The 26,486-nt window shown below is 38.9% G+C and overlaps 1 protein-coding gene and 2 long non-coding RNA genes across 5 annotated transcripts; 2 read left to right on the top strand and 1 right to left on the bottom strand.

The window, feature by feature from the left end:
* Positions 1-1,790: 1,790 nt before the first annotated feature.
* On the top strand, positions 1,791-7,038 carry LOC136365217 (uncharacterized). Its single transcript, XR_010744299.1, has 3 exons — positions 1,791-1,841; positions 5,532-5,574; positions 6,721-7,038. It is a non-coding gene; the product is annotated as an uncharacterized lncRNA (long non-coding RNA).
* Positions 7,039-16,323: 9,285 nt separating this feature from the next.
* On the bottom strand, positions 16,324-21,713 carry RGS21 (regulator of G protein signaling 21). 2 transcript variants are annotated; one of them, XM_066324883.1, is made up of 5 exons: positions 21,575-21,713; positions 20,618-20,701; positions 19,148-19,224; positions 17,712-17,878; positions 16,324-16,766 (listed from the first exon to the last, which is right to left on the bottom strand). In XM_066324883.1, exons 2-5 carry the CDS (start codon positions 20,626-20,628, stop codon positions 16,563-16,565), a joined length of 459 nt encoding a protein of 152 aa, XP_066180980.1. In that variant the 5' UTR covers positions 20,629-20,701; positions 21,575-21,713; the 3' UTR covers positions 16,324-16,562. The 2 variants fall into 2 exon arrangements, with proteins under 2 accessions (XP_066180980.1, XP_066180981.1); XM_066324884.1 differs by lacking the exons at positions 20,618-20,701; positions 21,575-21,713 and having other exon boundaries at positions 19,148-19,203.
* Positions 20,660-22,441, top strand: LOC136364807 (uncharacterized). 2 transcript variants are annotated; one of them, XR_010744211.1, is made up of 2 exons: positions 20,660-21,084; positions 21,584-22,441. It is a non-coding gene; the product is annotated as an uncharacterized lncRNA (long non-coding RNA). The 2 variants fall into 2 exon arrangements; XR_010744210.1 differs by having other exon boundaries at positions 20,660-21,501.
* The last annotated feature ends 4,045 nt before the right edge of the window (positions 22,442-26,486 follow it).

Below are 26,486 nucleotides of genomic sequence, written 5' to 3'. Positions count from 1 at the left end.
GAACATTAGAGATCTCCTGGAGCCCTTGTGCCTGCAGAGCTTTTTCACAAATCTCACCACAAGGTCACAAACATTGAGCAGAATGAGTAAGAGCAGTCCCTGGCTCATTAGTCAGCGTTTTAAAACGAAAGCAGACAGCTCCCACCCAGCCCCATTTCAGGGGACAGGAAAAAGGAAACTGGGGACCGGGAGTCTGAGGCTGTGCATTGGAGGCACACGTCCCACAGAACCACAGAACCGCAGACCCAGCCTGCTCTTACGCACTGTCCCCTCATATGACCAAGGGTTTGCTTATCCAAACTGTTGATTTATCTGACTGAATGCATCAAATAATTCCATTTGTTTATTAAATCAACATTCATACACCGCTCCCCTTTACATGAATAAAGTGACAGCACATGTCCACACCACTTAATAGACCTTCATAAGACCAAAAGATGTGGTGTTTTCTTCAATTACGCTATAAGTCAATTTCCAAAGGAGAAAAAAATAATTATTCTTAGGTTTATTAATACTGTGGTGGACTGTAGTTCATGCTAGATAATAAACCAATAAGAGTATGTATTTTCGTATGTCTAATTCAATTTTTAATGACTGACTTTTTCTCATGATTAACCACTGTAATATTAGTTAAAGGGTTCTAACATATCTTGAAGGCCTGGTCAAATGAATTTCTACCTCACTTATTCTAGCATTTGGATCTGAGGATGAAATAGATATTAGGTCTGATGCTGAAAGAAAGAGCTTTAATATATTTAAATTACATTTATTTAAAATGCATCAATTATGATATTATGACTATGATCCCAAGCTCAGTCATGTAATTGTGATTCATGAACACAAAAGACAATTTATCAAAGAAAGTAGGACTGATCAATTTTTTGGTTTAAACCTCTGTGATTTCAATGTATGTGACATTTAGCTATGCAGTGAGATGTAACTTGTGTCTGTTTAGACTGTGGAGAGGGTAAGGAGGGTTGGATTTGTTTGGTTTGGGTTTTTTACCTGACAAATTGCCAAAAAAGAAAATCATTAAGTCCCCCTAATACCACTCAGTGAAGGGGAAAATGTTTTGGAAAGTGAAACATTTTAATAAAAATAGTTAAAGAAAAACCAAAGAAAATCTGTAGACAAAAGAGATTTTACTCCTTTCACAAAATGAAGCAAATTTTTCTACTGCCCCACCAAGGCTTCCCTCTACAGAGCCCCATCTATCTCCACCTACACTTTTTTCTGGACAAAATTACATCCTTTGGAGAATAGATAAGACTGTATTTTAGACTGATCAATACGCTTTGAATGTCCACACAAACCAATAATTTCAAGAATAAGATAATTAATTAGACCAAAACACTGCAGAATCAGTTCTTGGACTTTGAAAGCTAATGCCTCCATCCTGAGTTTCTCATGTCTCCCTCTCCACAGAAGTATAAAAAGGGTTAAAAACCCCCATATTCACCAAGTCACAGAGCCCTTGGAATTTCTCTGCTTTCCCTTTCTGTAATGTTTGCCACGAACCAAACCCCAGGGAAGGGAATAAAGCATTTCCTATGGGCAGACTTGCAGAAGTACCCTTGAAGCACTGTGAAACATCTACCTCTGGTAATACCAGTGGATGAGAAAAGGTGCTCAGCACACTAAACTGATAAAGGTTTTAGTCTTATGAATATGTGTAGACACAATCAGGTTTATTAAATTTTGCCTTGGACAAGACTACATAAATGTTTAAAGGAAATGCTAGTCATTATTGATATTTGTGGCTTGGTTTTGTTTTGTTTATTTTTTTAATTAGACACCACAGGGACAAGACTGTCCTGGTTCAGAGAGCTCTGATTCCAATTGTAAGTGAACTTTATAATTTTATAATTTAGCAGCATTCATATGCATTCCCTTCCATTTTAAATGCATCATAACTTGGTCATCTTTCTGTACTTTTATATTAATGCCATAGTTAAATTTCACACTTCTGATAATAAGGGCAAGATAAGGCCAAGTCTCTAAGAAATAAAATCCCCTTGTTCTGTGTCTGTAGTTATTCAACCCTTACACCTTCAACTGACTTCGCTAGGATCTGCAAAAATGTAACTCAAGGAATGCTCCCTAACCAAGTCCATTAATCATTGGCATCATTTCCTTGTTCTTATAAATCCTGTTGACAATGAAACAATACAGCTGCCAGAAGCTTAGGACTGTTTCTGGCTGTTAATAGCAACCGGCACATATCATAGAATAAATGTCCAACAGCCAGGGTGTTCTGTGTTCTCTCTTCTTGAACATTAGTTGATTAATGTTGGTGCACTCAGCTTGCATGAAGAAAGATTTACTGAGGGGAAAACAGATGACAGGCACAATGCTGCAATTTAATGTACCTTGTGAGTAGCAATAAACCAGCAACTGGTTCTGCTGATTCTGAAGTCCATGTGAGGAGTTCTGAGGAGCATGGGGTTTACAGTAGACTCCACAGTGAGTCTAGATGTCAGATCACAGAAGCATTGAGAAGATTAAAGAACTAAATAATACCTGGAAAAATAAATTCGTATAGTAAATTCAAAGGTTTTTAAGCCCCTTAAAGACCTAGATGACCTAGATGGATGTGCTGCAAAATAAAAGCTTTGTAACTGTGTGCAAGTAAAACATTCTTTAGAATGCTATCCAGTTTGGATTTAGAGCTTAGTACCAGTCTATTGTGTCTTAACATGGTCTTGTCATTAAACAGTGTCTCATTCTAGTTTGAACTGGTCTTGCTTTTGTATTTCTAGTTCTATTATAGGCTATGATGACTTTTTTATTATTTGTTCCATGACAAACTAAATAGATTTAATTTCTTTGTTTATTTATTGGTAAGGAGATTACTGGGACCCAATCCTGGTTCTTTCTGTAATCCTTTTAAATTTGGAAGTGATGGTTTTAACACATGGAGATCAAAACTAGGTATGGGATGGTGTTTATGTCCTACTTAATATGCAAGGATGTTAATGCCTCTTTGTATGAATAATCAAAGTACAAAATTGAACTCCCTAATCATATTTGGAATGCACATGCATATGTTGTATTGCATTTGGGGATGGTCTCATTCACTTTGCCATATTTTGAGATTTTTTACAGAGTAGTTCATGTTTTTGGAAAACATTTTTAACAAAGTAAAAATGTCTTATTGAGAGTGTTTCAAAAAGGACACTCCTTATTTGCCAAGGTTGAAAAAGAAGAATCCTTGATTTTCCCTAGTCTTTTAAAGAAGAAATCTCTTGGTTTTTTTAAAGACACAACAGTGGATGTTTTTGTTAATTTGTGATGGGGTACTAGGTAAATGTTGTCATTCCTTGGTGATAAAGTGTCATTGAGTCTTGTGGAATATGAAGCCATGGAAAAGGACAGTTATGATCAGAAAGTGCTGCATGCATTTGAAAATTTCTTCCTCATCCCAAGAGCCAGAAAGTGAGAGGCAGCTGCTTAAATATAGGTGCATACTGTCGTTGCAGATGCCCTAAAATTTTGAAGGTACAGCTGTGACATTGACTTTATAGTTTCTGCCCTTCTAAAGTAACAACTAAGGGCAAGTAGGAATCCATTCAGAATGTAAAATAGCACTAAATAGCTTTAGTTAAATAAAAGTTAAATCTCCTCCTGGATACTTCTGGTGAAGTGAAATAGGGGGTTGTGTTTCTAATCCAAGATTGAGCCCTGTGTGCTCCAGGTGTTTACTTTTGTTATCCCACATTTCTGGCTGAAGTTGAGCCTGGTGCTGAAGGCAAACAGAATTAAGAACTGAGGCTTTCAATGTGCAGAAGATGTAATAGCTGTGCCAAGTGGACGGCTCAGTCATATCTCAAGAGGTTTTTGCTCCTGAAGCACATCTATGTGCAGTCTTAACTTGTTCTCTTTGGAAGCTTTTGCCCAAGGATATAAGTGAATCAGTCTTTGTGCATGTATAAAGCCCTGCTGTCCTCTGCTGGTAACTAAGACAAACCTAATTTTTTGAAACAACTTTTGGGCTTGTCTGACCCCACTTTTCTGCAAACTACTCTTCTTCATGTCCCTTTAAACCTTGGTAAACTTGGTGTTTGTTTTATTTTTGTGCCTGTGCTTGAATGACTTGGGTCAATGAGGCCCCAGTATGTTTCTGACTCCACTGCTGCCAGAGGTCTGCAGGCAGTGGGGAGAGAAGGTGTGAAACAGAAGGGTTGTGGGTGCCAAGAATGGAACCTTATGTAAGGGTGAGGTGGTGGGTGGAAGCAGGGTGAGACTTTGTCATGCTAAGAATAGAAGACATAAGTTTCCATAGAGAAAAGAAGCTGCCCTGGCCTCTCACAACAGCTTCTTAAAAAGGGTGTTGCAAGTACTGTAGTTAGAGATTTACTCCTATTGTTATTATGGGAAAGAGATGTCTTTGAGCAGCAAAGGCGACTGTGCCCCAGCCTGGGCCAGGATGGGCAGGTCAGGAGTGGCGAGGAGGGGAGCACTCCAGGATGACTCAGGCATACAGAGCAGCTGGGCACATTGGCAGAAATTTTCCATGCAAGTCACCACCTTCTTTCTGGTTTTTTTGAGATGGCCCTTAAACCCGACAGTTGTGGAAATATCACGAGTAGACATCTATATATAGATGGAGAGTCTCAAGTGTGGGCCAGAGTGCTATCTCCATCACCCTCCCCCAGGCAGACAAATCAAAAAAAGCACATGAGGCCACAAGTCCACCCCCAGGCTGAGTAACATTCAGCCTCTGTGGGCAGAGATAGGCATGGGATGGCATCAGCAGGACCTCAAAAACCAAAGTGCTCCAAATCAAGGAAAAATGCAAGAGGGGGCAATGGGAAGTTGGGGGGCAAAGGGTTTGGCGTAAAAAAAAAACCCAAAACAGAACTGAAAGTGTGTTCACAGAGGAACCCACCAGTCAGACAGACACCTCTTAGTCACAAGATAAGCAGTAGCTGGAGTGAAGGAGACTTGAGATAGATGTCCTGGGCTCTTTTGCACCTCCCTGCATCCCAGCTTAGCTTGTAAATCACTGGTTATTTCCAAATGAGGGAGGAAATATTGTAGTCATGAAGAAAATAGTTTTTATTCCTGTTCTTTCCTCTCCAACTTTATCCTGAGAAAATCTCATGACAGCTCTTTTGAAACATACTTTTTTTTAATGTAGTCTGGGGGTTCACTCATCATTTTCCCATCAAAAAGCTTTTATTGAAAAATCCTGAACTTGGCATACAGAAACACAATTTTTTTCAGACTGTTCATTCATATTACAGGGTCTGAACTTGCTGACCAATGAGGTACAAATAAATTGACAGCAAAAAATGTTCTCTATTACAGCAAGGTTTGATGAAAGCGTCCTCCAGCTCTGCATCCCTGCCACCTTTCTATGCCCAACTTAGCAGATGGTTTGTGCATGGTATTTTACATCTGCCTTATCCAGCCTACCAAGACAGTATTCAGCCCAGTCTGTAACCTGGGGGGGAAAAAAAAAAAATATATATATATATAAAATAAAATAAAATGCTGTGTTTTCTCTAAATGTTCTCTCTCTTTCTCAGGCTTTTACAGTGAGGACTTGATTTTCTGCTCAACAGCTGCGAGGTGAGCACGTGTTTAAACACTTCCTGAATTTGCCTTCTTTCCTGAGGAGAGGACATGTGACATGGTCTGTTGCAAGCACGGAGTGATAAATGGGTCCTTAGTGCGTAGAGGTTAAAGAAACTGTTTAAGAAACCTCCCTTTAATAAGCTCAATATATCTTCCCTTTCTGCTACCTCTCTTGCCATGAGTTACGAGTTATTTAATGTAGCATCAAGGCATGGGCTTGTAGTTCCCATAAATGATGCATATTTGGGGAGATTATTTGACAGGTCACAATCAACATTGCCTTATAGAGTACGCAGGAGAGTTTGGAAAACACATGTCCCAGGTACATAAGTGCCTACTTAGTGGAAAAATGTTTTACTGTTGTAACAGTCTGGGACACTGTGGTAACATGGTGCTGTAAGCCTTAAAAGGGCAGCTTTTAAAAGTGAGAGAAATACTCAAAAGTACACATTATTCTGGCAGGAGCCAGTATCCATCTGGGTGCTTCAGGTGAAAGGGGGTTTACTCCTCTAATGGCAGCCTTGGCCCTCCTTTGTGATATCTTTGAATGTGAGGTAGAAAGGTAACACAGGCAGGGGGGTGGAGAGATTAGGAACTGTGACAGGAAGGTACTTACACAGGGAATGTACTTGAGAGGGTGTAAGAGCTTTTGTTCACCTCTTCTCTTGCTTTGTATTTTGTACCAATGTACTCATGCTGTACCCAAACCCATAATCATTTTGCATTTTCATATTTCATTGCTAACCTTAATCAATAGCTGCAATGCACAATCCCAGTGCTTCTCCCTTGGGGGTTCAGCTGGTAGCTGAAAAACAGGATGCTGGTGAAGCAGCCCTCACAGAGACAAGAGCCTTTGCTTCAAATTTGGTCATTCATGCCTGATTTAGTCTTTTCTGCACTAAATTGGTGTTTACTGTTGTGAATGAAACAGAAGCACATCTGAGTTTAAACTGCAGTGTGGCGAGCTGCTTCATATTTGAAGCATTAATTTGAAAAGACACAGAGCTTCCTTGTACACATAATAAACAACCTGTGAAGTCCTGTTTTCAAACACAAGAAGTTCTCCTTCCTGTTCTGTGTTTTCAAATCAGTCAAAACTGTAAGAGATTAATTTGTCCCTAACCTTCAATACCCTGACAGAGTCTTCAACCAAAGCACAAAGTGTAAACAGATGGTTCGTCTTGTTTAAGGGAAGAAATCTCATTTCCTGAAGTGATGTGTAGAAGAAGGCTGAAGATGGCTATGGGAGGGGCAACCCAAAAGGTCCTGGAAACAGTATTGTTTGTTATACTTTGGAGTCTCTAAAAGGATTCACAAGAGGGAGAGTACAGAGGAGCTAAGTAGCTGCTGGCCCTGGCAGGCCAGCTAAAATAAATGCTTTTTCAGTCTGGTGCCTCCAGTTCACTTAGCAGTATCTGCATTTCTGTGTTTTTCTTTCCAAAAGATCATATTTACCACGGAAGCTCAGTTACACATCTCAGTTCACCTTCCAGAGCTTTCCATACCATCCCCTAATCTTCATCACGAGAGTAGAAGCTGATGTCTTTCCTGTGTCCTCCCTCTGTACCTTGTACTGGCCTCCTTCTCCTTGAAAATCTGCGAGACAACCGGGGAAACCTGGGCTCCTCTGTTGGTTGCCTCTTGTGTTGTTGATACCTGCCGGCTCCCAGCAGCTCCCTGAGCTGTCAGTCGTACCTGACACACAAGCCTGATGGCTTCTCCCACCGTGGTGCCTCAGAAAGAGGCTTGTATGTGTCTATAAAAATGTTTTTTTATAGTTTTGGAACATTGATATCCAGCATTCACTGAAATACATTTAAGATTTGTTTAAAATGTCAGATGTCCTAATTAATAGGAGGATGCAGATGGTTTAGAACACAGCTCAAAACTCTAATGAGAGCAAATACTACATGTTCTAACTTATTTTTAACAAGTCGTTCAGTCTTAATGCCAACAGAGCTATCTGTAAAGCTGCCACAAGGTGGTACCACGGTATTTTAAAAGATTTTGACAGTCTTGTATTAAAACAACAATTTTCTTAGTAGAGGTGCAATGTAGAAGAGATGAGGATGCAAAAAGATGCTTTTATTTGAAGATAATGCCTCTTTACTGCAGCAGAGAGTTTCTTGCAGAGCTTGGCACTGCTCCTGCAGAGGCACCAGCAGCTGGGTCTGACAGCACCAACTTAACCAGGCACCAATGTCTGCAATTTGGTCTCCTGCCATAATTATGCAAGATGGATTGTTTAGGTGTTGAAATTTAAGCAGATTAATGTTTTCCTAACAATGATATCTGCCTAAATAAGTAAAATAATTTTAACGTCTGTCCTGTTTTTTCCCCTTCCTTCTCCAACGTTAGCCACTCAAAGCTTCTGCAGTTAAGGACAGATTATGCCCGGTGCAAAAAATGTTCCCCTGAAAATGCCAGGATGTTTAAGTGCCAAGGGAACAAGAAGCCTGGCAACAATTCTGCTGTCTGGGAATTAAGCACCAGCTTGGTGTCTGTGTCAGGTGGAGTCAGCATCCAGCTGGAGTATGGGCAGAGGGGAATTCTTTAGTGGTGGAAATCCAGCTGCTGTGCCAGTGAGGATTACTCCTCTGGTCCATATCTGAGTATTCAGTCTCACGGAAATACTCTCCTTTCTGTTGGCACCAACACTGACAATCTTTTCAAAGCCTCAGTCTGTATCATGTAGCTGTGAGCCCAACCCTCCAGTCGCTTGAATCACTCTCCATGCGACAAGACACATTCTGTCCTTTGATTTTAAACTACTGTAAAATTCATGCTTCACATCTCCTTGACTGAGACACTGTATCTATGCTCTTCTCTTTAATGTTTCTTCATAAATCGAACCTCTGTAGCCCTAATTACCCTGTCACCAAGTTCCTGCATCTCTCAGATAACTGAGGTACCTCCAATTTCAAAATGCCAATATATGGAAATTTTAGATAGCAACAGTTGCCTGTTGCAAGCTGGTAAGATTTTTAAAAAGAAACAAGCCCTAAATAGTTCCAGACTGCAGCATTCTAGGCATGTATTGACTTCTAGGACTCTCTGTGGATCTGTATGTCTGGATCCATCTGAACTGCTTTCGACCCTTGAAGCAAAGCTCAGTGGGTTGTTCTCAATTGCAAGGCCATGCCACTCTAATTCGATTTCTGGACTCTGTGCTCTCATTGAAACCTAAAGGGGCATTGTATAAATGTTATATATGGGCTCTGATTGATGGCTTTGGTGGGGTTTAATACAAACATGTGAATAAACAAGTTCCTGCACCAAGGCACACATCTTTCAAGAACAATGCTACAAACGATCGTCAGCCTAAGGGGCTGCACGCCAAGCTGTCTTCCCTCACTTATATTGGCTGAACATTGATAAAGCATTATAAAGCATTTCTATTCCTCTGTCATTATCCTGCTGCCTCTGTGCAGCTTCTCTGCAATTACCTTGTACCCACCTCCCTTTTTAATGCCAATGGATTCAATTTGCATATGAATTTCCCTCGCTTTTATATAATTGAAGAATTTAAGAGATCTCTAGTGGGCTATAGTTCCTTTTGTCATTTCTTCTTGTTCCTATAGACTGCCAACAAAAGATCGATCGTTCAGTTAGTTTTAAATAAACAATTTTAAAAAAAGGAGTAGTAATACAAAATAATATTGAAATGTATTACAAAAACAAGACATGAGATACAACTTTCTTGTACAATAAAACCAGACAATTTTGTAGCACAGACTACAATGTTTTGTAACACTTTGTGAACACTTTATGCTCTGTAAATACTTTGGTGAGAAACGGCCCTTTGGAAATTGAAGTTAATCAGAAAACTCCTATGCATAAAACCCTGCTTATAAAGAGGATAGCAAAGTGTGAAATAATTCATATTTCCACCCATTCTAAAAGGAAACAAACCAAACCACTCCCTCTAAGAAAGAAGCAAAAGGGTTTATTTTGGTAATTATTAAATCCATAGGTACTGTTGCCCCATCAAATGCATTTTTAGGTTATAAAGTAATAATGGTGGTAGACATATGTTTTTATTAATTCACTTCACAGAAACCTGGGGAGATTTTTATGAGCCTTTTTTTAGAACCAGAATCTTCCATTTGTGCCCTCCTTTATCATTCCTCTAATTCTAATTTCAGTCCAGTATAGAGACTTACTGCCTCACTATGCATGGCAAGAAAAACACAGTGTTAGTCCTAATCAAAATGAGAGAACAAGCTTGGGGGATTAACAGACGACTGCAACCAGCAAGCATATTTTTAAAACATCAAATTATTCGGTATTTAAGTTTTATGCCAAAATGCAATCTTGCTATGAAAACCAATGTCTTTATGGCAAACAGCATTGCCACTGCAGGGGGATCCACACAAAGGGTGAGAAAAGCTGAAAAAAAAGGGTAAATCTCAGGAAGTATAAAGTATGATCCTAGTACAGTTTGTTCTGGTAATTCCTGTTTCAGAAGATATAATTTCCAATACTGAGTCACTATCAACGGTGAAAACATTTGGGGCTGTAAAAGTGTCAGCATTAATGGATCTGTTTAGTTTGGAATATGTTGTACTTGCCATTTGACATGAAAAGATACCATGTCACAAAACCCCCTTTTATGCCATTTGTCGAGGTGCACTTCTCATTTTATTCCCCCAAAAAGCTCATCTTTGGCAGGAAATTCAGTAAGTACAAGTGATGTTCGCTACTGCTGTTTTATCTCATTACAGCAAAATGATTGCATGGAGGTCAAAATCCAGACCATTTGTTCTGGAAATTAAATTCAAATCAATTTGAAGCTATTCCCATTGTACAGTCGCTGATGGCGCTTCAAGACAAAGTGACAACACCGTGCAAATTCAAAATGGGCTTGAAGCAAGATCAGTCCCTTTGTGTGGTGAGGACCTGGGCAAGAGACCAGGAAAGCAAAGTGCAGAACCTAGGAAAATGCTGGTGTTAAAAGCAGCAGTGTCCTACTACCAGGCAAAATGCCATGGGCTGACATTTCCTTGTTTATGTGATGTCACCTTACAGTGTCGAGAGCATTTCTGAGGTTTTCTGTTGTCAGCCCACTCAGCCTGCATTTGCCTATGCATCTTCTCTCTTGAATACAATGTTTTAAATAACAAACTAGTTCTGCCTTTCAAAGGATCTACCCCTATTCTGTGGTGTGAAGAGTGAGCTTTCTTGAATTTGTGATATTTACACTTCTTTGTGCTCTTTCTATTTTATATGATCAATCTAGAAGTAAGTGCCCTTTGAGCCCTGGGTATTTCTCAAGGTTAGTGGCAGAAATATCTATAAGCAGATGAGAATAACTATTAATAACATTGTTTATGTGTGGTGGTGGCTAAAAGACCAAAGACTCTGTAGCCTGTAGTTAATGCAGTGCAGTTATTCTATATCTTGGAGGGATAAAAAATAATGCACTTTAATAAAAGTCTTTTTGCTGCTGGAATTTGGTTAAGAATTGAAAGGTGAATCTGCATCTGAGCCTTGAGGTGACTGATCAGGGTGGGAGATTCGGCTGGGAAATCTCCCTGCATCCTGTCTTGCTGTATTCCCCGTGCAGTTGGAGTCATGGAAGAGTTTCTGCAACACATTTTTTTGGTCCAAAATACCAAATAATTTAAATTCTTTATTTCTTCTATTCTCTCCATGACAACACAGCTTTTAGAAGCATAATATATTTGAAATTATTCAGGAAATTATTTATGGATTCCCCCTCTTGCTCTTCTTCCCTGGTTTATGAGCCTGTAAGTTGTAACCACTGTATCAGGAAAAAAAATGTTTTCCCTACAGTTTTACTGAGTACTTGCTTTTGTTTGTCTTTCCAGGACTGTTATGCATAGTAGGGAAACTATTCATAGGAGTAAAAATAACCTCCATGCAAACCTAAATGGAAACAGATATGGATTGAGGGACAAATCCAGTTCTACTCATTTTATATGCAAATAACCTAACCCATGCAATACAGGGAAAAAAATTTAAAAGGCAGTGTCTCTTTTAGGACAGAGAAATTATGACATTGTGTCTAGAAACCATAGCAACAATATATTAAAAAAAAAAAAAAAAAAAAAAAAAAAGTAGGGAAGCATTTGATCTAGTATTGATTCATTTTTCTTACTAAAGATCAAAGCATCCTGAGATTCTTTTGAAACATGTAATAATACATTGAGTATTATTGTTTCCAGGGCCTAATTTTATAGAAGTTGAAAAGGTGGGAAAAAATGGAAAAGAAATTTTGCTGGGACCTTTTTTTTTCTCAAACTGAACAGCTTCAGAATACTTAACATAGAGCTTTTAGAGATAATTTTAGTGCCACTTGTCAGTTTACCGTAACATTTTCTGTTACTAAATAAGTATTTCAAATTGATTCAAAATTACCATATCAATTACCGTTCTTAGGCAGCACACTATTTACTGAATGAAGATGAATATGCATGAGGATCTATTTTTCATTTCTCAGTTCCATTTTTTTCTTAATGAGTACAGGCTGCTTCTTTGAGTTAGATGAGACCTTTAATTGGCGTCAACAACAGTGACAACACCTCTCTTCATGGTTTTCTCCCTGCCTTGCTTTTCAGTAAACCAAAAGGCAGAAAATTTTTAGCTTCAATTTCACATCCATAATGTGGTTTAAAATTCCACCAGCACTGCCAAGTGTAATTATCATCCAGAAATAACGATATTACAGTGATTTCATTAATTTAATTCCCCTGCCTTGTCTTTGAAGGAGTCAAATTATAAACGGTAAGGTTCCCTTTTTAAGACAAAGCAGCAAAATCTAGATGTAGCAGCTTCTCTCCCCGAAAACCCAGAGAGAATTTTTTGTCAAAAGTTGTTGATTTTGGCATGTAGTCTTCAGAATCTCTGGAAGTTTTAAATGTCTAGTTCAGGCCAGATTTTACTGTCTTGTGTCTGATGTAACCCTCACAGAGGTGAGCAGGGGCCCTTCCTCTGGCTCACAGACCATAGTTCCCATGATTTTCCTCAAGCTAGAGCATCCCTAAAGGTGTGTGCTGCAGAGAGAAGATGAAAAACAAGAAGTCACGAGCCAGCTTTGACACGCATGTGTAGGGAAGTTGTCAAACTGGACGTTTTGTAACTGCTGCTCACTGGAATGGTTTGACCACACTGGTGTCATTCATGTTTGGATAAATTGCAGCAGTTGCTGAAGATGTTTCTGCCTCTTTCCAGGACTGAGGTTCGTTTCAAGAGATACATCCTCTAAAAGAGCTGGACTGGGTCAATATTCACCCACAAACATCTCACCAAGAGTGAGCTCTATATACAGAAAATGAGGGCAGTGTGAGAAGGGCCCTGTTTCCCCAGTGGAGGCCTCAGGGAGGAAGAGGATGAGCAGGGTGTGGGTGAGCTGTGGGGACAGGGCCCTGGGCTCTGACATCAGTCCCAACGCCTCAGGAGAGCCTTGCACTGAAAATGGCCCACTAAAAATCATCCTCGGGTGCTAGGTGGGTTCTTAGAGTGATGGTTGTCTTACTCAGCAGCAGCCACTGTTCCAGGAATTCCACCTACTGACCTTTTTTGTTTGGATCAAGATCCAAGCAAAAGCCTAAGAGGTTCTCATGCAAAGCCTGTAATTATGTGTGTCCGTTCAAGTACGTTTTTGCATTACAGTGTTGACAGAGAATTTTCTGGCAAAAGAGAAAATACTGAGTTATCATCTCCAGCATTTACAGAAATGCGTTGAATTTAACAAATCTTTGACAAGACATACAGAATAGTGTCAATAATACTGTCTGCAGCTGAAAATATACCTGCCTGCATTTGATTTGTGGTCCTGAGCTTCAGAGCAATCGACATCAGTCCTTTGTTGAGGACTAATTTACATTTATTATCTTTATGTACATGCCTACTATTTTTCTATGCTCATTTTATAAATATAAAACCTATTAATAGAATGAAAACATAAACTATATGCTTTAATTGTAAACCTGGGGTGGTCCTCTCATGGTGCAAGCACGATGGATGTGGTGGGATCTCTGAGTCTAGACGCTGTTGGAGCTTAAGGATTGGCACTGCATGAAGAAATTGGGAATTTTTTAATTTTTTTTTTTTTTTAATATGTGGCATTCGCTTTGTGTTTTTTACTCTCATTTCTATTTGGTGGGATTTTTTGGTACATCTGCCTTTTTGTGCTGAACAAGATTGAGACTTTTTGGCAAAGTTCAATCAAAATCCTCTAAATCACACTTCAGTTCTTGGCCTTTCCTAAGTCAAACTATCAGAGCTTGGATGCTAAGCTGTGACCTTTTTTTGGTGATGCAGGAATATGAAGCAGCAGTTTTAGACCTAAAATAAGGAGAAATAAAGACTACCGTCTCCTGTCTTTTACACCTGGGTGTTTTCAAGCACTTTCTGAAACAGATCTTTAATAATGCTTAAATGATAAATTACATTACAGAAGTTTTCAGAAATTTGATTGCTAAAATCCAAACCATTTTGATATGCTGTAGATGTTTTTGTGTAATTGGATATGATTTAGGCAGATAGTGCTCTGAGATTTTGAAAAATTACTTGTGAATGGCAGTCAAATTGCCTTTGGATATAGTGATCATTTATTTAAATTCAGACAAGTTTCATCCAATGTTTAGCATCTGAAACAGATGAATAAAAATGTTGTGAGGCTTGATCAACCGCAAAAGTTTAATTAATTTTGTCAATTAGAAGTACCAAAGTTTTCATTAAGAATTAAGGTTATGAAAGAATCAGTACTGTTAATTCACCTCTGAGTAAGGGATATCCCCTAGAAGTGCCATTCCTGTAAATTTCTCTTAAAAATATTCTAAATTAATTGAAAATATGTTAAAATCATTCATGGTTCTTCGCTGTGTAACTATTAAAATTATTGTCATATGTGAAAATGGCAAAAATTATCACCTCTTTTGACAATAATGGTGCTGTTGATAACAGAGGATCAGCCAGACATCGTATGGACACCATGCTTCTGGTATTGTCTTGATGCAGTTATGAGAATAATGGCACACTTTTTTATATCATGTTTGACTATTTTATAAATGCTTGTAACTTCTCCTTAAGCTGTGTTTTCAAATGGCCAGGAGCTGGAGCTCACTGGCAGCCGTCATCCTGGCACTTCCTATCTCTGTGATGGGGTAGAGCCAGAAGTGGAGAAGTTTATAGGGGCACAGAGAGAAATGTGAGGTTTCGTTACCGCCTGTTTGTTTTCAAGGCACTCTTTTATCCTTAGGTCCCAAAAGATTTGTAGCACAGAAATTCTGGGTTTCTACTTGCTTCACCTTGCCCCACTACAAAAAGCAGTGTGATCCCACCTCTTTCTTTCAGTGGAAATTTTCTGTTCTGAAAACCAGGATTGGTTTGTAGGAAGGGAAGACGACTTGCTACACCTTTGAGTAAATGCCATACTTTTATGTATGAGATGAGTGACAGCTGTGGCAGCAAGAGGAGCCCACATCTTCCTTGTAACTGAACCTCAGCCTTCATGTTCATTGCACTGCTAACCACCACTACCGGGGAGAAAGAAAAGACAAGAAAAAGAGATGCAGACAGCAAAAGTTAAAACTAGGTGATAGACTAGAAGTTCAGTGTCAAAGAATAGATATTTTTCACCCTGCCTGCTTAGGATGTGGCAGGATTTTAACCTCAGTGCATAACTTGAGGCAGTTATATCCTTTATGATCTAAATGAATTGGTTCCTTAAAGTAGTTTGATAAAATAGAAAGGATATTTTGCATGGAGGATGTGGTGGTGTGTAGGAAGTACGAGCAGAGCTCCAAACAGGGCAAGATTCCTGGAGATTCCTGGTCCACAAAAGCATCAAATTAAAATTAATGAATTTTTTTTTTCTTGAAAAATCTTTTTGCTGTCTCTTTTATTTAGATTTTTTTTTCCATAGCAAAGATTATTTCTTCCCGGTATGGTTTAAAGTGTTCTTTCTTTAATGCAATGACATAGCTCCTCCTTTCATCTAAATATGTGCAATAAATCCTCCAAAAGCAGTGAATTTGATCAGTGTGTGCATCTGTAGACACCTGAAGATTGCAGGTTCCGATCATAACATGCTGGTTTGAAATATTTAATCAATCATGATTAAATCCTGATTGATGTGTTTACTTTACCACCTAAAACTGTTTCTTATGCCTACTTTTCTGCTTATCTGTATTTTATTGAAATGAAATTAGTAAATTAATTTCATTGGTAGCAATTAATGAAATTATTTCTTCATGTGTACATGCAGGGACAGTACCACTAATATATTTGGAAAAGCAAAGAAAATTAATTAAATGAAAATGTACAAAGGAATATTTATTCAGTTGTGGTTTTCATCCCAAATGCCTACGCAATTAATAAATGAGAATTTTCTGTTAAAAATTAAATTAACACAGAGAAACTTGAAGACCTTCCTATTGAAGACAGCTGTGTTATTAAATATTAATTTGCTCTGAATGTCAAGAACATTTGTTATAAAGCAGCTGCCTATTTATTTAATATTATCACAGTGGGTTATGGACCGTATTTCTACGTCTCCTGTTTTGAATCAGTATAAAACATTTTTAAAGAGGTTTTAAAATTTTTTGCAAGCTACAAATAAGATGACAAAGTAGTAAATGTATGCAAGTCTCCTGAAAGGGATTTATTTTGGAGGCCATACTTCTAAAGAGGAATCAACAGCAAAGAAGAAAATCAAAACATTCTGCTTAAAAATCTCAAATCTCTTGAAAAATGAACCAAACACTGGGAAAAAAATAACAATGGCAAACTTTTTTATTAGGAAGGTAGCTCTCAAGTGTCTAGTGTATTACATCCTGCTGCCTGAATATTTATCTAGTGTTATTAGAAAGCACCATGAGCAATTTGTACTTAAGCACAAGCTGGCACAGGTGATTCTTGAAAGTGGCTTCTGCGATCACTTAAATAATGAGTAATTATCTGTACTGAATTGCAACGGGAGACATCATCAATTCCTAAAGCCTCAGTGTTTTTCCTCACAGAAACGGGAGCCATCTCTTCTGATTTCCGTCCTGGTGCTTCCTCACTAGTTCCTTGTACACTTCTGATCTCAGAAACCTGGGAAAAGAGTCCTTTGCCATGAGACAGTAGATTGAGCTCTGAGCAGCATCGAAGCAGCTGAGGGTAGGCTCAGAGATATTCTGGGAGATATCATTTTTGGTGTGGAAGTCAATATTAATCTGTAGGAAGAAAGGAGCATGAAAGTGGCGTCAGTTTGCTCGGAAAGCTGAGGTCTCTTTGTGTCCAGGACACAGGCTGCATCTGAATTTCCTCCCAAATAACCCGACTGATGCAAATAAACATGAAGCTCATCCCTTCCTTTTCTAGCAGCCTAAATTCTTCATTTTATTTGGCTCTTAAAAAGATGGCATCACTGAAAAAAAGAAGGGAAATCTTACTTCTCCTTCTCAACCTTCCACCAAACCAAATCCTATGAAGTACTGATTATCAAAGAGTAAATTGAAAGTGAAAGTACACAGCATCATTTTAGATTTTGGCCCTATGTATTCTTAAAGGATTTTTTTGTTTTTAACAATAATAAGATGGATTCCAATCATATGTAAGACATGGGGACATTTAAAACACTCTTGCTACCAAAGGCAAAAACATCAGTGTAAAAGTTTAAGGTGCAGAAAGCAAATAATAATTAATAAGCAATTTGTTCTTTCACAGTAAGCCTTTTTGAAATAATGATAAAATTGAATTCTGTGATGGAAATTTTTGCATTCTCCTCATGTCAAAAATACCTATACAAAAGAACAAATGCAATCATAAACCTACTAATGCTCTGCTACCTTAAATATGGAAGAAATGGTGTTTACTGCATTATGAAAAATTGTTAGAGAAAACAAATTATACTGAGCATAATCTTCCTTAAAACTTCAGGCAGAAATTTCAGCAGGTGAGGTAAACTTATTCCCCGTGTGAAGAATGTAAAGTGTAAACCATAACACCTTTGCTTCACAGAGTTGCACAAGGTGTTTACCTGGTAAATAATGGACATGAAAATGGGGGTTACAGCCAGGTTGAATTGTATTTTCTGTCATTCAGGGAGGTCTGGATCCAGACTTTCAACTTCATCCCTATCCTCAGTACCCAAAGCACACACAGAAAAAACTCTTTACCTCCTTTGGAGCATCAGCTCGTATAAAGTCAGAATAAATCTTTTGGGCTTTCAAGGCAATCTTGGGGGAGGATTTGGTTTTCTTGAAGTCCTCACAGGCCAGCCAGAACTCCACATTCTCCTCACTGAACTCGGACTTCAGAAATGTCCGAAAAGCTGCCAGCCCCTCTGGGGAAAATGCATCAGATAGTGAAAGGAGGAAAATTGAAAGGCCAGTACAATTTATGTGTGTGTATACTCACACATGTGTGTATATATATATATATATTTATATATATGTAAAAAAATATGTATATTTACAGTATGCGTATAGTGCAACCTATGTACCTGGCACTGTTTTACATGTCAGCCAGTAGTCAGGTTTGAGAAGCTGCTACAGAAATAAATAGGAGATAGGAAATAAATAAGAGATTAAATTGAGCAACATATCGTAAGGGGGACACTAAGAGAGTTTTTCAGTGAATTCCCCACCAAAGATTGCTCCCAACAGCTGCCTGCTGTGGTTTGGTCTCTTTAGCACTGGTGCATTTGTTAGAAGGGGAGCCTGGAGGTTTTGGTCTTCAAAAGGATTTGTAGTGACTGGGAAATCAGAATTTTGAGGCTGACTCTTGGGTTGAGGAGCAAATAGAAATGTGGGTCACACTGTGCCATTGTGTTCCCCCTACAACAGAGGTTCCCTAATGGGAACTCAAATGGAGCTTCCATCTCCTTGCAAGGAAAGATTAAAACTTGGATAAAAGATGGACTCTTCTTTACTTCTTCATTCCTCTTTTATTTATTTTTTTTTCACTTTGAAGGGGAAAAAATGAAACAAATAAAGCTTTGTTTGGAAGAAACTGTTTTGAAAGGAATCCAAATCACAAGCTCTGCATAAATAAACTTGACAGCACCCAGATTTAATTGTGTCGGTCAAGTTAATGCTATCCAGGAACAGTGTGGAGGCACCCCAGGGTCCAGGACACAACATTACTGCAGGGAAATGGGGCAAGGGCAAGGAAATTCACAAGTTGCATGAGGTTTGTGGTCAGGTTTGTAGAAAGTGTATTTCTAGGGGATGTGACTTTAGATATGTCATTTTTTGTTTGGCTGGAAGTCAGTGCACAACATTCATATTTCGCAGGAATACCTAAGAAAACGCTTGTGGGTTTTTTGTGTAAAAAAATTATGAAAAATGAAACCATCACAAGGGGAATTCAGCAGTTCCCCTAATAAAAACCACTTCATAGCATTTCTGCCTGCTCTTGAGCACTGGACAGAAGGTATATTGTGTTTGCAGCTTGACAAACCTCTCAGGACAGCAGCTCACCCACCTCCAGCAGCAGCTCTGGTCAGTTCAGTGCTCGTGGGGTCTGAACTGGAAAGCAGTGTGAAAACCTGGCAGAAAAACTGGGATGACAAACGTTATAAAAACACATGTATTTTTCCATCACTTCTTACCTTTGTTGGCAAGTACTGTATCCACAGACTCAGACCAGGCCATGGTTTTCCCAGAGTTTGACCTGTGGAAACAACATCTACCCTTGAAAATAGCATTGTGGTCTTTGCCCTGTGCAGGGTGGGGTGGCTGAGAGCCTGTGGTGTAGCTGCCTGCTTGGGAGAGGGGCTCAGCCATTTATCCTACACTACACATGGAAAAACAGGGATATTGGCACTTCTGACTTGATTATTCATTCTGGAAATACTCATAATGCTTGCAGTTGGTGGAGATCTAATAAAGCATAGGAGAGGTAGGAATGTTCTAGAGAGTGTACTGAATTTCTTCTCAATTTCAAAAGGATTAGGCATTAATTTATATGGCACTTTTTGCTTGGAATGATTGGAATTATCTAAAATGTTACCAAGCTAACACTAGTATGAAACATGGACTTCATACAAGCTTCTCAGTGGTATAAGTAATTGAGTAAATTCATAGTTTTGTCTCTTCCCCTGCAACTTGCTGTAGGTTTCTGCTAGACATGAGGGCAAACACTTTGTTCTATATAAAATATTGCCAGTTTTCTTTAAAAAAAAAAAATAAACCAAACCAACAAACCGCAAAAAACTCAGCACAAAAAATCCCAAGCACTTTCAAGTTCTGTAAAAAAAACATATGAAGTTCCAAAAGGAACTCTGAGAGTTCAGCTATCAAAACCCTGCCCTCTGAATTGTAGAGGTTGGTTTGAGATCTGTGTTCCGCAGCCACTTTGCAGCATCACCAGTGATGGTATTTTCTAATTGCAAATTCATAAAGAGATCCCATAACGGTGTCAGGATATTACATGGCTGTAGTTATAATTATTACGAGGCATGGTGGCAGTGACGCCTCAAACAGGCAAGCTTTTTTGTAACTCTCCATTTACTGGTATCCCGAGTGCAATAATTATATTTTAGCAAGAAAAAAATTGTGCATGTATAAGTATATATAAACACATACACAAGGGAAGTTGGAGTGCAAATATAGTAAGTCTGTGAAAACACAAATGAAAACTAAACATAGCACGATTTTTTACTTTGTGAGACATCATGTGATGATGGAATTAATTGGCAGAGAATTTTTTTTAGCAACAATAAGAAAGTTCTATCAAGAATATGATAAATTTTCAGGATTTTTATTAGATGTTTATTAGTTTTCTTGTCAAGCAAAAAAGCAAAATAAAAGACCAGGATAAACCAGACGGTTTTGCTTCTTGCTCATATGGGTAATATTAGTTGTTTTAATATCTACTCACCGCTCAAAGAGTGATCTCACTGACCATGTGGGATTTACTTGAATAGGAATGGCAAGCAGAATTGACAACAAGGAATCAAAGTAGTCATATCCCCTTCAAAAGGGGAAGGAAAATATAAGTGTACAGATTATTCAAACTTGGTCATCCCGTCACGTAAATCTCCTACAATTAATTAAAATAGCCATAAACAGCAACTCACTTCACTGGCATTTTTTTGTTCCACTCTTTGTCTGTCTGACTGTCTCAGGGAAGGCAGAGTTTCTTTTTCTGACTGATCTTCAAGCTGAAGGTAATGTGACAGCAGGAACAATACAGTTAGCGTGTGAATAACCAAACAGGACAATGCACATTGACAAACCATTTTCTACATTTTTAAAAAAATTATTTCTTTCAGAAACATGTCCTATTTTTGAGGAGTGCCATTCTCACCTAACAATAACAGTGGCCACAATACAAAAGGACTAGGGGCAATGGCAACATGTTCCTGCCCAGGGTCACATGTAGTGGAGCATGTCCAGAGAAGGGCAGCAGGCGGTGAAGGGGCTGGAGCTCAGGTCTGATGAGGAGCCGCTGGGGGAGCTGGGGTTGTTCAGCTTAGAGAAAAGTACCATAGGGGACCTTATTGCTCCCTTGAACTGCCTGAGAAGGGATTGTAGCCAGCTGACCGTCAGTGTAATTTGTCTCTTGCTCTTGATAATTATTCTTTCATCCCCAGCTCTTTGCTTCCTCTGTATAACACTGGCTGTCCCTCACTCTCCTGAACTAGCAGGCTTACTGATTGATTTCCTGCCTCCATCTAAATCTTGTCCTAAGGCTAAATCCTTTACTCAGATTACCCAGATTCTTGGTTCTCAATGTCTTCACTTGGCATAAATTTCCAGAGGTTAAGGAACTGGGATCCCAGCTGTCCCGTCTTGCAGAGTTAGGGATTTTTGTCTCCTCAGCTGAAATACTTTACATCTAGTAGAGCAGTCTTAGGATATAGGCCAAATTTGATTTTCTTTTATGGTACAGTCATGAGCAAAGCTGCCTCCTGCCTGCCTGAGAACATCTTTCTTATTTTAGCCATGTCCATCTTCGAAGGTCAGACAAACCCAAGCAACCACATGCCACGTTTCACTCTTAGCAATGTTAAGAGGCTATTCCTTACCCTTACCTTTTGTAGATCTGTAAAAGGAGTTTCAGGCCAATCTATTTCATGAGCTTCACATGGGACAAAAAAAAAAAAACAGTGAATCTGGTCAATTGTGCCCCAGGAAGATGAAATCAGATGGAAACAGATGTGGAGAGGTGCATTACTGGGACAAGCAGGAGAACTGAACTGTCTAGCAGGCGAAGAAGACCAGATTGTCTCTAAGAGGAAAGCAGAGGGGAGCTATGATTGCCCTCCATACAGACAGGTAACCTGGTGAAAAAAATATTTTAGCATAGTGCTTATATTGACAAAATAAAAAAATGTATATAAGCAGCCAGTGAACAAATTCAGACTGAGAACCAGATAAAGGCTTCACAAACTGTTGTTTTTTACAATCTCCCAGTAGAATTTTGGTCGTCTCTATTTCTCTGTACTTTGAAAATAGACCTTCGTATATTTATGAGATTATTTTAAGTTGTTGTCTTCATTGATAGAACACTGAAAATGATTGCCTATGATGCCCTTTTAGTCCTACACATTACTAAAAAAGATTCCTGGCAGCAAAATACGAATCCTTTCTGTAGTTCCTTAGCTTTGCATCTGCTTGCTTCTAAACATTATAGCAGAAGAGCAGAAATGTTAATTATCATCCTGATTTTCTGCCATGATTCTTGTATTAATAGGTTATTTTCTCTTATTTCCAGAGTACATCTTGTGTGCCAGAGAGAACCAAAAGCCTTTCATGCATTATGCTAGCAAGATTAACTTCAGCATCTTACAGCTGGGGAGAAAATCTTCAGCATCTGCATTGACCTCAAATCCTTTGTGCCTGATTCAGCCCCAAGTCTGAGCTTTGGTAAAAGGAAATAAACATAATACAAAATCCGACCAGTATTTATCTGTGGAGCTTCTGGCCAGGCAGAGTGTAAACAGCTACAATTTGAATTTTTTAACAGTGTCATGCCAGAAAAGTCAGTCCAGTTGTAAGGACAGAGGTTACACTAAATTAGGCAACTCATAATTCTTGGTTGGCTCTATAAATTTCTCAGTGTTTACCCTGTGTCTAATCCCAGTGGTTCTACTATTTGTCCACCTTAGAACTGTGGCTATAAATTGATTTATTTTGCTTTTTTTCAAGAGGTATTATCATTGTTATATCATAGTTCCATTAACTCCTGTGAAACTATGAGAGGGAAGGTTGAGGATCTGTGCCTATTTTTTTCTGAATATCATCAGATGATATAAATTTCTTTCCAAATGAAATTCAAGATATACATTTATTTCAAAACAAAATTCCAGATAGTGTCACACATTCATTTTTAAAATTTCTGCCTAATAGCCTGTTATCTGAATGAAGCAGATATGAACATCTCATCAAGATTTTTCAGGACTGATGGATATTTTTCAAGTCAGTCTTAGCAGCCACAGAACTATGCTAAAACCAAAGAATATTCTAGCGCACACAATAACTGGATGGATGCAATTGGATTGCTTTTGCATTTTGTGGGTTATTGCTCACAATCCACAAAAACACAAAAAAGCTGTGAGGAACTCTCACCACTGTACAACATTCTGTCAATGACTGCTCAGTCTATGCAAGCTGAAAATATTTCAGGTGCACAACAGGGTAATGTAGATGTGATAATTGTACGGGGGCAATGAAAATAAGTTCACGAACCAAAGTTAGGCACAGCCTCTTCTTCCCATAGAAACTAACTGGTTGTATTTCTCTGTACTTCCTCTGCTTGGAACTTAATAGTGTCTGGAAAGAAACTCTGATATTTCACTGTAATGTCATAAGGAAAAAAAGTGATCTTAATATTAAAACAAATGCATCAGCTGCTTGTGCAAGTGTGTTAGCTGTTCATAATAAACAGCATCAAGCAAACTAAAGGGAATATGAATATGTAGTAGAGATGAGGTGGACATTTAACATAGAATTAATGCCAAACTTTTTGTGAATCTGGAGCCAGCTGACTCACAGTTATAGCTTCAGTTCACTCTTAGCTGGGACTGGACCTGCAGAATCACTCAGCCCCTTACCCACTCAGCTAATTGCAGGATATTTTTCTCTTTGTCTGTCAGGCCTGTGGCTTACCTTTCAGTAACTCTGAGGACTGGGCTACGGATTTCTGAGTCCTCTGCCTTTGATGACATGGGAGAGCTGAAACTCTAGGAAAGTGAATGCGGATCTGACTGAATGTTCCCAACTTTGTCAATGTTACTTGCTAAGGACCTCTGATATATTAAATAGTTAAATCTCCAGAACTTTTAGAACTTGACTTTTACTGATGCCCACCTTTTATTCTTTATTCTTTAACTATCTTTAGGCATTAGTTTTGCCGAATTGTCTTCCTTTATGAAAAGCTATTGGCTGTTGTGGGGCATAAGACCTGTCAGTTTTTGTTCTTCTGACCTGGATACTAATCACAATAGGCAGTGCAAAGCAATGCTACACATTCAAACCATTGGTTTATTAACCTAAGAAATCATTCCCACTTACATATGTTCCTAAAAGGGGTGCCTTGTACTCACCTGAGCACAAAGTGAGAAAAGCTCACTCCCTCCAATGGATGTGCTGCTGTTTCCCTGGCTCAGGTTCAGTGGTTAGTGCTCCTCAGCACTTGGCCTCTGGTAATTCCATTCCATGCAGAGCTTTGCTTGGGTAGTGCTGGCTTGTACAAGGTAACCTCATCAGAATAAAAAGTTAATGTTCTGCTGCCCCAAGCAGTCAAAGCCCACGGGGACTTGGGGACATCCCTTATGCTGGGAGAAGCCAACATGATCCAAACACTGCTGGCATCCTAAGAACATAGAAACACCTGTCCCACGGGGATGCAAATACGTCTTAATCACAGCACTATGTAAATGCCCACCTTTCCCTGGTACTGCACAGCATGGGCAACTCAGAAATAACTGATTTTTTTCCATGTGAATAACTGTGTGCCTTCAGTATGCCACAGAGTTGTTTTGCATAAGAAAATGAGCTGTTATTTTCCACCCAAGCAAACTATGCCTTTCAGGTGACATGTTTTGATTTCAAGTACAATCTGTCAAAATATTCTGCAGTGCTCTGGGCTCCTCATATTGAGAATTTCCAAGTGCTGTATAATCTCAAACCTCCATTGGAAAAGAACTGGAAACAATCCTCAAGAAAACATTGCAACCAGGAAAAGCTGGAATAGCATTAGCTGCAGAAATTTAAAATTTTCATTTTCACGAAGCTGTGAAGAAAAAAATGTGTCCTAATTATGAGCAAATTTTATGGTGAAGAAATAAGTGTTCAGAGTTGTCCTTTTTGTTGTGCTTCAGCCTTATCTTCTGTCCTGCTTGAAAACTCTCAAATGGCTGCTGTAGAGTTGTGTTTCTTGCTAGTTAATTTTCGTTACCTTTCGTGGAGAAGGCAGTGCTAGAGGCTAGATTGTAAATTTGAGAGTCCAGATGATTTCCTGTAAAGCATAAGGGAGCACTAAGAGGAGGTTACACAAACAGATTCTATTTAGGAAAGGAGAGAGAAAAACTTTGGTATGAAACCAGAGGGAGCTTTTATGAGACCAGCCACAAGTTATCAGGGTACAACAAATGGAATATAGCAACATATTAACAAGGAAAAGAGTGAAAATGGAAGCAAGCTTGGATGGTGGATAGAGGAAATACATTTGTAATTTTAGCACAGAGCCACACGGAGCTTAAAGGGCATTTGATTGAGGCATTTGACTAAAATGCAAAGAACAGAGTGGGATCTGGGATAGGCAGCTGAGCAAGGTGTAAGTTCATAAGCATACGAATCACGGATGAGAGCAAGATGATTTTCTGCAATTTTTTTTTCTCATTTGAGGTCTTTGGCATGTGTGGAAAGGAGAGGGAACTGCATTCAAAGCAGTAGCTAATTAAGGCAGGGTGAGCAGCTGGGGACAAAAGGAGAGGAAAATGTTGTTCTGTCTGTGAGTCACTTAAAAGTTGTGGCATGTAAAAGCATATAAGAGCCATGTTATTGATTGCCTGCTTCACTGGAAGATGGAAATTTGTCTTCTTCTTTGAGATTCTTTATCTTAGATTTCATTCTTGCTTCTTGTCAGTTGAAATATCAGTCAAGTTGTCTTTTGTTCAGTAACGAATCCACAACCCAAAGATATTTGGTCCTATGCATTTCCACCTCCCCCAGGTTAAACAAGGACTGCAAATCATAATTCAGTCAGTTTAAAGCATCTGATTACACTGAAGCGTTGAAACAGGAGACAAAACATTAGTGCCACACAAGCAGATTGTTTCCCTCATGCTTTGTGTCTTGAGACTTCACCTGTGTAAGAAATAAAGTGCAATGTTTTGGGGGAGTAAATCATCGTGTTGACAGGAGAAATATTTTGGGAGTTCTTACTGAACCCTGAAGGGAACATATAAATATAAAAAGCTGCTACATAAAACAATCCAATAAAAGTACTTGCCCAACAGGCTTCCTATGTGTCTTATTTGCATTAGGGCAGCACAACGAGAAGATTTACATAACTGTGGCATGGATTCTGCCAAAACTGGAGAAGCCTGGCTGTGTTCTCTGGTACTGCCCTAAGATTTGTGCTGTACATGCATCTGTGCCGGGCCAGTCCTGAGTCTGATCAGTCCTGGAACAACATCACAAACTTATACTAAATGCATGCCTAATTCATCTTCAGCACTACAGCACAGCACTAAATAGTAGAGTGCTCATTTTCACTTACTAAAAGGAGCCTCTTCTAGAAAAAAAAAAAAACCTTTGCCAGATGATGATGTCATTTTGGTTTATCTTTGTGTCCTTTGCCTTCCTTTCTCTGAGTTTATCTTCACTTTCTTTTTACAGTAGTTCCCATGGCATTAGTCTGCAGTAAATTCAGCTAGGGTTCATGATTATCTTTGGAAAACACACATGCATAAATAGCTGCCAGGAATATCTTATTTG

The sequence above is a fragment of the Sylvia atricapilla genome, chromosome 9 (genome assembly GCF_009819655.1).
Source record: "Sylvia atricapilla isolate bSylAtr1 chromosome 9, bSylAtr1.pri, whole genome shotgun sequence".
Taxonomy (NCBI): Eukaryota; Metazoa; Chordata; class Aves; order Passeriformes; family Sylviidae; genus Sylvia; species Sylvia atricapilla.
This window is presented reverse-complemented; position numbering and strand designations above follow the sequence as displayed.